Source organism: Aristolochia californica, unplaced genomic scaffold (assembly GCF_029961685.1).
Source record: "Aristolochia californica isolate CCGP_79_NKW_82.1479 unplaced genomic scaffold, dmAriCali1.0.hap1 SCAF_1, whole genome shotgun sequence".
In the NCBI taxonomy this organism is placed as follows: domain Eukaryota; kingdom Viridiplantae; phylum Streptophyta; class Magnoliopsida; order Piperales; family Aristolochiaceae; genus Aristolochia; species Aristolochia californica.
Window position 1 is genome coordinate 60,892,471 of NW_027181770.1, and position 13,039 is coordinate 60,905,509.

Genomic DNA, 13,039 nt, shown 5'->3' on the forward strand with positions numbered 1-13,039 from the left:
GTCTATTTCCAATAAGATATAATAATCTTATGGACCCTCTTGAATTTACTGGATCATTGATGATAAGTTTTATTGAATTGTTTCCTTGATTTCTCTATGTAAACATGGTTTAAAATCAAAATTTCTCGAGTATCCATTAATATATGTATCTGTTTTGGTTGACTTGGGCCAGTTGAAGTGATCATCTCAGGCCCTTTCGACTTGCAATTAAATTGTTTCTTGTTTCTACAAGATAAGCTTTTGACTGATGATGATCTCATGATCCAATTTAAAATTCTTGCCCTCATCTTCAACCAGCCACCATTTTGAGAGCAAGAAATCCCTAGAAGAAACTCTTGTTTAATCAGCACAACTTGTGTTCCTGTCATGGTCTTTCACCTACTAAAGCTTGCAATAAAGACCAAATGGTGTAATTTTAATTGAAGCATCAATTGCATCTCTACTACGGTCTTTTCTATTGATGCAATTCATTAAACATGTGGAATATTGGGTAGAGAAATCTAGCAGTCAGCAAATCCCTATTAGTGACAGATATTGGCGTTTTCAGTTCAGTTCTGTAAGCATTACTGTCACAGTGCAATTGCAGGAAGCCCTACAAGATTCCAGCAGTGAAGGGAAACATAGAGACTTCTCTATACGGTTCTTCTGCTCCTGTTGCCACTATTGTCTCCAGTAATTGTTATCAAAGTCATACAAGCTCTGAAACTCTGGTTGGACAGTCAGCATCTTAATGTCTGTTCAAAAGGATGAACCTAATAAATGTCAGAAAGGAAGGCTAAATGGTGGAAGCAAGGAGTATACAAATGAACGAATCAGCATAGTTCATTGAACAATTACAATTACCAGAACAGAGTCCATCCTGCCGTAATCCAGACAACATTCTACTTGCAAGAACAACATATCACTTGGTCGACATCCCTGTAAACACTTTCAGGCAGTCGTTTCTCCTTACAAGTAGGATCTTATGATCCACATCAAGCTGTTTAGGGTAACTTACGATATCAAGTTGTTCATGGAGCTAACAATCCACATCAAGCTATTTAAGGTAACTTATGGTATCAGATGACCATCATCTATTTCTAGGACCTCTTTCATTCTCATCACTGTCTCAACATAGTAGTACAGCCTCCAAAGACTCTTTATCCTGCCAAATGCATCCATGAAATTGTCATATACAACAAGCTTAAAGAAAATCAGAGAACAGAAGGCATGTTAACAAAGACTCTCAAAAAATCACAAAAAAAAGGTAATTTTAATGAGGTCATAATTGAAATGTTAAAACAAGATGGAAAAAGAAATTTAAAGGCCAAGAATAAGATTGGTGCTTATGCAGAACTGCAAATTGAAGAGACTCATGCCAGTCTTAGAAGTACAAAGTTTTGGGTTGAGCTCGGTGCTATCCCAAAATGACTAATCACTTAGGTGGTCTATTGCTCAACCTCATAACCCAATCACTACTCTTTAAGATTTCTCGGCGTGGGACTTTTTTCCCACTTCGCACAAAATAACAAAATGATGAGGGCAATCAGAATAAAGCAGAACTGGACCCACTTGATTAACTACAAATCGGTCATTGAATTGGAAGAGTTATCTTTTTTTATCCCATCAAATTCGGCGGGTCAACCATATATGCAAAGGCAACAATGCACAGAGAAATACATAAAGTAAATACTCCATTAGAGCATCAAAGACACATAGAGCATACAACACAAAGGAATGTGAACAGAGGCCGAAATATTCAGTTTAAAATTTTTAAGTTTGCGACCATTTTATTGACCAAGACGAGTAACTTACTCGTATGCCAAAAAAGAAAAAGAAAAAAAACAATAACAAAAAGTAAGTAAAAATTAAAAGAACATATTATTCTCTAAAACAGAGACAGTTATCATTATTACATAAGAAGACAAATATTACAATTGATATGTTTTTCACCAAAACCCAAATACAATAGGTTACACATCCTTCTCTTGGTATACGAAGGAAGTAAACATCTTTTCCCAATGACAACACCACTTACAACTCTTTTAGGCTATTCTATAAAAGCAGGCACAACATAGAATCAAAACTATGACAATGGAACTATCTATAGATGGTACTACAAAATTACCTGAAATTTCTGATCAAGGACATAAAAGCTCAAGCTGTGTGGACTCTCCTGTTCAAATGACTATTCTCTAGAAGCTGCAATATTACTGTCTTTCCAAGTCATAGCCAGCCGCCATCTTCATACATTGTGTTTGGCTTATTAAAAGTTCAAGAACCAGTAGCATTCAGCATATAGTGAATATTCACAGGTTCGAGTCTCTTTCTGCAAGTCCTGGACAGGAACCATCATCAAAAGAAATCTTCTATAGAGCTATGAATCAAATCTTGAATGGATACAAGACTTTCTTAAGGATAGATTCTTAATGACGCTTCAAAACTGAATATCTAGAACCAATCACAAAGCATCTTGCAAACCACTTTACCACACACTGCTAGGCACCTCGCAATTGCTTGTTTGTTTTTTCAATTCTTCACTTGATCCTAAATCTATGTTAACAGTATTACGTGGCAGAAATTTATGAGTCTACACATTAGATGATGGGTTGCTCATCCTGTCAGCTAGTTCCTGGATAGAGTGGGATGTGCTCCGTCGCATCTTATCTGCAAGGATATAAATCATATCCTGTGATCCAAAGTGTAAAAGACGGTCTCTCAACAAGTCACAAGTACAAGAATAAGGTGGTATCCCTTCATCAACCATCATCTCAAAGTATTTACAAGCATCTCCCATTCGACCTTTCTTCTTACAAAGACCATGGATCATGACAGTATACGTCGTTACAGAAGGATAAAAGCCCATATCCTCCATGCCATTCCAAACTTCCATTGCTCGATCTACACGTCCTACTTCAATAAGCATTTTAAGTAGCATATTATAAGTATGGCGATCTGGTCGGCAAGAATCTCTCTTCATTCTACCAAGGAGCCCAAGGGCCCTATTGACCTCCCGCATATTGCAATGAGTAGCTAGGATTGCATTATAGCTCCACGCATCAGGGATCAAACCTCCCTCCATCATCTCGTCCAGAAGCTTGTATGCATCATCTATCCCACTGTTGTTACATAACAGTTTGATAATAGAATTGTAGGTGAATACGTTAGAAACCAAACTATACCTTCTCATCCTATCAAGGATCCTCATGGCAGAATGAACATCATTTTCTCTACAAGAAACATGAATGAAGATGGAATAAGTGCAAGCATTGGCCTCAAGACCATGGGAACGCATTTTCTGTAACAGCCTATAAGCCTCATCCACCATTCCTCCTTTGCAAAGAGATGCCATCAACGTGTTATATGCAATCACATCTACAGGACATTTTTGCAGGAGCATTTCCTCATACAACTTCAATGCTTCAGAAGGAGTTTCAGAATCACCCCATCCCTTCATGAGTATGCTATAAGTCTTTGGACCAACAACAAATTCCAGCTTCGCTCTATCAAAGAAGTCCTGTGCATGGGTCACAAGGCTATTCTTACAGAGATAAGACAGCAAAACTTCAAGATCTTCTATGCTCTGTTCTAAACCAAACTCAGTCATCCTCTTGAAAGCATTTATGGCATCAGCTGGCAATTTCGCCTTACAGTATGCCTGGAAGATAACCCAGAAGATTTTCTGGTTAATCTCAATTCTTCCCTCTCTCATTTGTAAAAGAAAATCCCAAACTAAAGGGAACTGCTTGCAGCTGCCCAGTATATCTACCAAAATGTGATAGCTTTCTCTGCTGTGAGAAAAGTTTGACAACTTCTGGGCCCACAGGAAAAACCGATGGCTGGAGACACCAAGATTTCGGCATCTTTTCAAAACTTGTTCCACCATATTGGTCGAAATTTTGCCACAGAACTGATGCAATGCAGATTCTATATCATGATGAGGGCCACGAAAGTCACTTAGGACACGAGAAATCTCATTGACATCTTGCTGAAGATTACAGGGGTCTGAATCTAGTAATGTGGTTCCAGAAAGGAACCTCCATCTAGAAAAGGAACAAATACTTCCGAACTTAGATAATTGGAACATCTGATAAGGATGGGAATGAATGAGAACCTTCAGATTTCCATCTACAGAAAAAAGAATCTTCATAGCCATATTGACTACCGTTGTTGACATTTATGTACACAACTAGTTTTTCATGTGTCATATAGTGTTACCCTTCAGAAGACTTGCAAGTATGAATTTTCAATTGGACTATACTCCAGTGAGGCTGCCTGTTAAGTATCTGTTAAGTAATGCGTTGAAATGAGGCTGCCTGTTAAGTAATAAGTTGAAATGAGTCAAATATCTGTTGAGTTAATTGACCATAGCAAATCTAATAGCAAAGTCAAAATTGGCTACTGATCACACAACAATAAGTTCAACAAAACATGGCACATCCCAGTGTCACAAAAACTAGATTGACCCCTGAACTAGTGGAATGGCTAACTGCAGTTCAATTGAGTTTTAGCCACAGATTGAACTGGGACAACATCACAAAAAGAAACTTATAGAATTAATAAAAAAGAGTAAAAAAAGTCAAAACTACCAAGAAAATGATGAATAAGGAAAAAGGAACCAGCCATACAGAACCATTTTTGGGTGATAATAAAATTCTATATATTTAAAAAAATTCACAGATAAAAGTTTCAACTTTTCTTTTATGAAAATGAGAATTTATTAGGAGAGAAGCTTTGGAGGGCAAAAATTGTACAAACAACTAAAATTATTAATAAAAAAAATAAAAATAAAAATGCATGAACCCTACAAAAGAGAAACTACATCCAAAAGAAACAAAAAACAAGGAAAACTAAGGTGGCAGGGTCAAGAGCTTCCAATTCATAATAAAAAAATCATGATTTAAAAAAAAAAGGTGTTGCTGGAGGATCCCGTCGCCCACAAGAGAATCAGCCAGGGACTAGAACCAATCACTGCACAAGAATATTTAACCCTATCTGACCACCAACTCAAGCTAAAAGAATACCAATCACTGAGATCATTAAATTTGATTCAAATCACAAATATCAACAAATTTTTACATTCTTAATTTCATGTCCCTAGATGTCGAAGTTTCCCATCAAGCTGCCAGCGCCCCCACTTAAAAAAAGAAAAAAAGAAACTCACGAATCTGAGATGGCATAAGAGAAGAAATAGAAATGTCCATTGTTGCAAAGAAGAACAAGAAATAGATGAGAGAGTTCATTTGGGATGACAGGACTGTATTTACATCAAAAGACCCTATGCATGACAAGAGTTTGATAGCAAACAGAAAGTGAACATAATACAAAGTTAGACACTAAACATGCAGAATTTTCTTTTATTTTTTATAATGGCAACCTAGACTCTCAGAGGCCACTCCAGATGGTTCTACTATAAACAACTGAGAACTGGACATGTTGTCCAGTTTTTACTCTTACTCGGTTACCCTGATATTAAGGCTTTAAAAATCGGGAAGGGATCCAGTTCTTCCAGTCTCTTTTTTTTTTTTTCTTCCAACTAAGCCCAATAAAATTGAAAACTTATATGCAAGTCAGTACTTTGACAGTGGATTGAAACAGAAAAGGAAATAAAAAATTCAACACTAGACATATAAAATGCTCCTTTAATTTTGATCAGAGTATTGAATTGAACAGTCCAAGTGACCCTTAATCGCTTTAAATGACTCTACTCTAAAACTGCATGAACTGGCCTAGTCACCTGGTTTCTATTCTTCCCTTGGTTTTAGGGCTTCAAACATAAGAAAAAAATCTCATTCCAGTCAAATCTGGTCCAACTGACTAAGCCAGTCCAGGTTTTAGCATGCTGATCCTAACAACATCACAAGTCAAATGTTTGACCACACATTGAAACAGAAAAGCAATTTTGTTTAGGACAGTGACCAGGCAGTCCAAGTGAACCAGATGGTTTGAATGAGTCTATGATAAAAGGGCACGAACCAGGCCTGGTCCTGCTGTTTACTTTTGCTACCATTTTACAGCCTAAAAAATTGGACAAGGATCCAGTTCTGACTAAAACCAGTTCAACCAGCAGTCCAGTTCATTTTTCACGACACTGATCCTATCAAAATTGAAAGCTTCAATTTTCTAGTCAAGCATTCATAATGAATTGAAACAAAAATGCAAGCAGACTAGAAAGTTCTATACCGAACATATGAAATCCTGTTTAAAAATTGGCAAGGGTTCTGGTTCTGGTTTTTACAATGCTGTCCCATTCTCCTTGAAGCAGAAACATGTAACTACGTTTTTTAGGTTAGAATTGAAGATGCACAACAATATGATAGATGATTCCACACTGAATATAAACAAAATACAAAGTAGTTAACAATTTCACACTAAATAGAACAAAACATAAAAGAGTGAACAATCATCTTTTGCCACTGGTTTGAATGTTCATTATATTTTAAATTCACCTTGGGCACACAAACGAGTTCCACACCACATCCATTTTTCAAAGTAAACAAAACAAAGAAAACCTACTTGAACTGCATTGAAGTAGAACCTTCTGAATGTGGGAACATTGATGCTCTAAAGCTAACAATTTGTTCTTCTTAATAAGTAGGTAGCACCATTTTCTTAAAATGATCAAATAAAGGAAGATTAGCTTTTTGACAGTACACTTGAATATCTGCTAGGATCCATTCCCAGAAAAAATCTGTCAGGATTGGAAACTTTTATCCCCAAATAAAATGCAATCACCTACCAGATAGAGAAGCAATAGTTAGAGGTATGATAACCACCCCTGCCAACAAGAATGAAGACAACATCATTTCTCATGATTCTTCAGAGCCACAAATTGTCAACCACAGAAGGTACAGAGGAAAACAAGATATTACATATTTTATGGTCAGACGAGTGGCAAAAAGGGAATACTTTGGAAGAGAGCTTTCAGCTATATCAAAGCAAGTGAAACCAAGAATAAGTAGTCAGACATAATGCAATAAAAGTTCATGAGAAGCACTGCATGAATGTTCTCCATTTACACTGGATTACTTCCTTTCATAACACATGTAGACCTGAATTGGTGATCAACCCCTAGATAACATAGCTACAATCAAACAAACACCATTAACACCAAATTTCACCATATTTATAAGTAACGGAGAGTCATGACTAAAATCAGACTTTTGGAAGCTCTTTCAAAAACAGCATCCACTAATCAAACTTTCGAACCATGCAAACAAGTCTCGGATTTCCGCCTTAGCTTTTCTTTTACATTGGTCTTATCTTACTTAAAGGACTCCAATCCTTATACCAAATGTTTACATTTCTCCAGACTAAACAAAAGAGCAACAATAAATCAAAAGTCATTTGAAACCAAACCTGCCCATATTAAAACGTAAAAAATAATGAATTCCGAAAGTGTTTTGGCAACAAAAGAGCATTTGATATTAAATATTGAATGCTTTTTTTCCGCAGCAAATAGAACAATAAACCTATGACGCTAGAAGCTAAACGCCGTTAGACAACAAATACAGGTGCATTTGGCAGCCAAGACACTTCTTTTCCTGCACTTAACGCTTACCTGGGACTCCGGTCCCGAGTTCAAGACCACACGCAGCGGAGTAGCGGCGTTCGTGACCGACCCAGCTGCCGCACGCCTCTAGCAATTTTCTCCTCCCCAAAAAAGTAAGGACACCGGACCCGTCTTCAGGGAAATGCAATAATGGCTAAAGGGACTCACTGAGGAGTAAACGCTTTCCGGTAACTGCTCTTGAATCCAAAGACAATACCTCTTATGGGAAAAACTGAAGAGGGGTTTTTGATCGCAACGTGCTCAGTGTCTCAAGAACGGATTCGGAGGCAATCTTCTTCCTCCATTTTATGGTAGGGACACGACCGTGTGAGAAAATATGTTTGATGCGGTTTCGGATTGGATTGTTCGCATTCAGAACTCCTGTGAAGTTAGACGGGAGAAAAAAAAATCAAATTATAGATTTATGTTTCGTATGTTATATTTATATAATTACATTTAATTTATTTTGTACATAAACCAATATAGATAGTAATTTTTAATTATTAAAGATAAAAGAATGTGAAGAGTTTCATCTTTTCATCAAAGATGAACTATTAAATAAATATTCAATATCTGAAATTCAAATAACTAATTAAAATAGTTTTAATTTAACCAAAATAATGAAAAATAAAAATTTTAAATTTTTTTTGAGAGAAAGGATAATATATTCAATTTTCCTTGCTTATCCAATATTTCCTTAATTTTGGCTAAATTATAGGTGAATATGAAATAAAAATATTATCTCATAATAAATTGGATTTTTTTAATATTATTTAAATGGAACCAAAATCAGTTTTTAAAATGGTTAAATATGGTTTTTTTACATTGTACTGTTATGTTATATGTTTAAATTTTTTAATAATTTATATAGTTTTATTTTGTTTATTATTTTATTATCTACACCCATAATTATCCAATTATGATAACTTAAATGTATTATATTTCAATGTTTTATTAACCTATTGATCTGATTATCCATGAATAATTTGGTAAATAGATACTTAAATAAAACTAAAATGTTTAATTCAATTTTCAGCGTGTAATCTCATTTACATCCAGCAATTCTACATCCCCATAACTCTATTTAGTGATTCCACTCTTCCATCCCTTTCACCTGAATGTCACAACCAGATCATCGTGAAAAGAGTAAATATTTACAGAGCAGTTAAATAGAACAAAAAGAAAAACAAAGCTATAGGTTTGTTTTTTAACCACTAAACAGACAGAACCCTTGTAACAGAGGCAAAGAAGCTACAGTGTTTCCCAGTCAATCTCTCAGTTGAGATTCACGGCTGGTCAATGGAACATATCGGACAGATGTTTCTGTGTGGACAGAGATAGACCCATCAGGCTTCTTGTCAACAACCTTCAAATCCTGAAACAGGGTTCCCACCGGGATCACCATCCTGCCTCCTGGCTTTAACTGGTCGATCAGAGGTTGAGGGATTTGAGAAGCAGCAGCCCCTACATGAATTGCATCATATGGTGCAAATTCCGGCCAGCCCTGTCTTCCATCTGCAGTCATGAAAACCATGCTCATAGAATTCTCACAGTCGGATAAAGATAAAAGAGTTGTCAAGAAAGTAAACAGCATTAGCTTATCACCTTCTTGACGACTCTGTTCAGGAATCCCTATTTGACAAGGGGTCTATCCAAGGCTCTATTCGGATCAAATTGGGGACTTTGACTGGTATCCTCATGCCCCCCTAAATCAACTCACTTTCACTAACTACACACTAATTTCTACTCCCAGAAGAAAGAATGTGGAGCTGCTACAGGACCTACCTCCCACATGGATGGAGAGTGAACCTTCCTTCAACAACGGTGCTGCCACACTTCTTTTAATATTCTCTATGGATGTAGCAACCAGTTCAGGGATGTGTTCTACACCAACAGCACGCCCTTCCGGTCCAACCATAAGAGCAAAGCATGCAGTCAGATATCCCGTGCCTTCATAGTCACCACATACAAGCGCATAATAGTCAGTAAAGCCTAACGAAAAATGAAACTTAGTTCAAAAAGGTTTAGAATGCACTCTCATACAGTAATTACCAACACTATGGCAAGTAGGTATCAGCTACCTTGATGGTTACAAAGTGTTCTATGGAAGACAAATAAATTGAGCTCTAGGTGAAGCACAAGGTAGGCTCAATGGATAACTCAGTGGTCAGAACCGGATTTAAATGAATACAGATTTCGAAAGGCAAGTGGGTCTCTAAGCACTAAGCTCACTGATTCAGAACGAAGAGGTAATGAAAACGCAATTTTGCAGCTGATACACTTTTTGTTTTTTGGATGTTAGCTAGAGAACGCCCAAGCCAATTACTGTGACAGAAAAGGTAAGCACCCAAGATAAAAGCATCATGTCTTGCATGCTTGCCTCAGAAGCTATTCTCCTAGCAAATGCAAATGGCTACATCATTTTAATAACCCAAAAAAAAAATCCTCTTTAAACAGAAGCTACCAATGAACCAAATAATCTAGTCAAAGTTTTCTGTCTTCAGCCAATACTAAGAGATATTAACTTCGAGCAATGCCTGTGGACAACTGATTATAATCTCACTGCAAATCCTCTGAAACAATGAATGAACAGAAGAAAACCAAGAGATCTAAAACAAATTTGTTTGAATGGTTACTCATACTTATATCATAATACTTGATGACTCCATACACCATACTGGACAAGTCATCACAACACGGAGTTGCACATGAATAAAATTAGACAGAAGTGAAGAAAATGAAGAAGTGAAATAATACCATGAGATGCCAATACAAACCTGAACCAATGTCTAATGCATGCATGCCTGGCTGCAAATGGTCCTCCAACAGCTCGAGGCACATGGCATGCATATGAGGTGCAGATATAGTGGCATTGTAACCAATTTGCATTGGACTGTCAATATATGCCGGAGTCCCATCTGGAACAAATATTCCCCTGTCAACAGTGTCCATTACTTCAGCCACTTTTGAGGACTTGATCACACCATATTGCTGCAAATGCTCCACAAGTGCTTTATTCTTATTGATACCATCTTTAGACCAGAATCGCTGCAAAGCCATAACACAATGAGTAAAAAAATGCTCCCAAGAGAAACGTATATGCAGCTTATTCTTTATTTGTAATTGATAAAGGAATGTCTGATTCAAAAAAGAACAGAGATAAGGCCAAAACCAACAATGAAATCTAAAGACAAGAAATACAAGTTAGATATCCAAATGCAGGGTAGATAATTCATCTTATCCATAATAATAAAGGATTTCAACAAAGTTCCCCTGACACATACATTGTCAATGCAATTTAAGTGAAGAAGGGAGAACAAAAATTAACAAAAGAGGCTCCAGCACCGCCACTCCTCAAAACTCCATGTGTTAAGTACAAGATCTTCCAAACATAAACTAACTATTTCGAAACAGGATTTTCCACGATCCCATTCCCCCATTAATCACATTATCAAACGACTCTTGACACTTGATACCGACTCCTTTAGAAGCTAACATATGCTAGATTCACAGTCACAAGTGATAAATCTCCATAGTAGGATATTACGCACACAAGTGACCCACTCCAACAAGAGTTCAGAAATCCACGCACACAAAATCACATCCGGTTCACTTAAATAGAATCCCTAAATTTTCTACTGCAAAGCCCAAACCAATTAACGCACTGACTACCTTGTATTGCAGTGCTCGACCACATTACGAAGTGGGATCTTTCCACACAACAACAATCCAACAATTCCATCCAATCCGATGAAAAAAGACCCAGAAAAGTAGAAAGAAGCGAGATGTTTTGGAACGATCAAAACGAAGATCATTTTTTTCGAAATTAAAAAGACTTACGCGGAAAAAGCGAAATAACGGGCGGTAGAAGCGAAGTACCTCCATGCTCAGAAACCGGCGAATTCCGGCGCAAGGCCTGGGGTCGGGAGGGCAACGGTGGGAGGAAGCTCCGGCGGAGAGTGGCGAGCGACGAAGGACAGAGCCGGTGAGGATGTGTCTTAACGGCGTTTGGTAGCGGCAACCATACGCAACAACTGTTGATGACATCTCCCTTTAAAAACAAAAAAAGGTATTTTTACAGCATGTTCTCCATTTCTGGAGGACCGCGCTTGCCGCTTCCCTCCTTCCTACGGTCTGGAGTGTCTTCTATCTTCCGAAACGTGGTCAAGTTCGTCCGATTACGTGGGCCCATGATCAGGGTGGCAGGAAATACACTTTAATGGAAAAATTAGAAATTGTTTTCATTCCCTTAAAATTATAAATTAAATTTCCAAAAATCATTATTAGCTCCTTGACTTGATTAGTTGATTTAAGGGGATGGGTCGCATCCGGTTGAGTCAAACTAGAACCTGCATATGTTCGAACTCAAACTCCCAGTCGAGCTGAACCTCGAACCTAAAATTAGAATTAAGCTCGAGCCCAAAATTTTTAACTTTCAAAAATAAATTAAAATTAAAAGTAAAAGTAAAATATTGTGATGACTTTAGTACTATTGAATCTGCAAAGTATCAAAGAGGAGTCCAAAACTTTGTAATGGAACATATTAATGTATAATAACTAACATAATAAATATAAAAGACATAGTAAACACCTCTATCAATAGTGTTTATTCTATTAACAAACAACAACATTAGATATTAAGGAACCCAAAAGGGTTGAACAATCAATCGTCTTTGAGGTTCGAGTTAAATAAGAATAACTATTAACCAACTAATGAGGGAATTGACGAGAACAATTAGAATAAAAGGTATTTTCGTAAAAAAATTATGCTAACGAGTCAACTCACGAATTAACAAGCCGAGCTTAGAAAACTTTGAGTTTGGCTTGTTATACTTAACGAATCTTATTTCAAGTGAGCTCAAGTAAAATCTGAAATGAATTGAACTTTTTTCTGAGGCAAGCTCAAACAATTTGCAAACCTGTTTAGGTTGTTGCCACCTTCAAAATCTTATTCAAACTTTTTTTCCAAGCAAAAAGAACCAACCGAAAGGGTAACACCGGAGGATGCAGAAACCCCCCGGTCATGAACTGAAAGTAGAACTGAACGTCCGAGAACTGAAATTGGATATCCGAATCCAAACATCCGATGAACCAAAACTGTTTGTGATAGTCCTCTTCCTCCTACTAGGATTAGGATTAGATTCTACAACGATTTCTTTTCTGTTTTACATAGAACAAAGACTCATAACTCCCTTCATGTTCATTTTGAAGATCACTCGCAACATTCTCTTCCTCTCTCTCTATAATTGCTTCTGATTCCCTGATCCGCGTAGTCGCTGATCATATATCTGTCGTTCCCACCACCTCAATTACTGGCGACGTCAACATGATGTTCTTCGTCCCCCATACACGTTCCCCAGACATATCCCAACTATCCCAGCTGACTGCGGACTAATTAGGCACCTTCAGAGTAGACAAGTCCTTCATGGTGCACCGTGAGATTTTGTTTTCTCCGGTTTTCAGGTGCTGCTACGTCCGCTCCATTCTTTTTTTGTTTGACTTCTGCGT

General features: G+C 37.2%; 2 protein-coding genes across 3 annotated transcripts; both read right to left on the reverse strand.

Annotated features, from left to right (window-relative positions):
* Positions 1-372: 372 nt before the first annotated feature.
* LOC137945258 (pentatricopeptide repeat-containing protein At1g52640, mitochondrial-like) lies at positions 373-7,744 on the reverse strand. Its single transcript, XM_068791088.1, has 4 exons — positions 7,541-7,744; positions 2,108-4,295; positions 844-1,144; positions 373-734 (listed from the first exon to the last, which is right to left on the reverse strand). Exon 2 carries the CDS (start codon positions 4,154-4,156, stop codon positions 2,570-2,572), a length of 1,587 nt encoding a protein of 528 aa, XP_068647189.1. The 5' UTR covers positions 4,157-4,295; positions 7,541-7,744; the 3' UTR covers positions 373-734; positions 844-1,144; positions 2,108-2,569.
* Positions 7,745-8,606: 862 nt separating this feature from the next.
* On the reverse strand, positions 8,607-11,640 carry LOC137945323 (protein-L-isoaspartate O-methyltransferase 1-like). Of its 2 annotated transcripts, none has more exons than XM_068791207.1 (4): positions 11,372-11,640; positions 10,309-10,579; positions 9,317-9,481; positions 8,607-9,046 (listed from the first exon to the last, which is right to left on the reverse strand). In XM_068791207.1, the coding sequence occupies exons 1-4, from the start codon at positions 11,576-11,578 to the stop codon at positions 8,799-8,801; spliced, it is 891 nt and encodes a 296-aa protein (XP_068647308.1). In that variant the 5' UTR covers positions 11,579-11,640; the 3' UTR covers positions 8,607-8,798. The 2 variants fall into 2 exon arrangements, with proteins under 2 accessions (XP_068647308.1, XP_068647386.1); XM_068791285.1 differs by having other exon boundaries at positions 11,411-11,638.
* Positions 11,641-13,039: the final 1,399 nt, after the last annotated feature.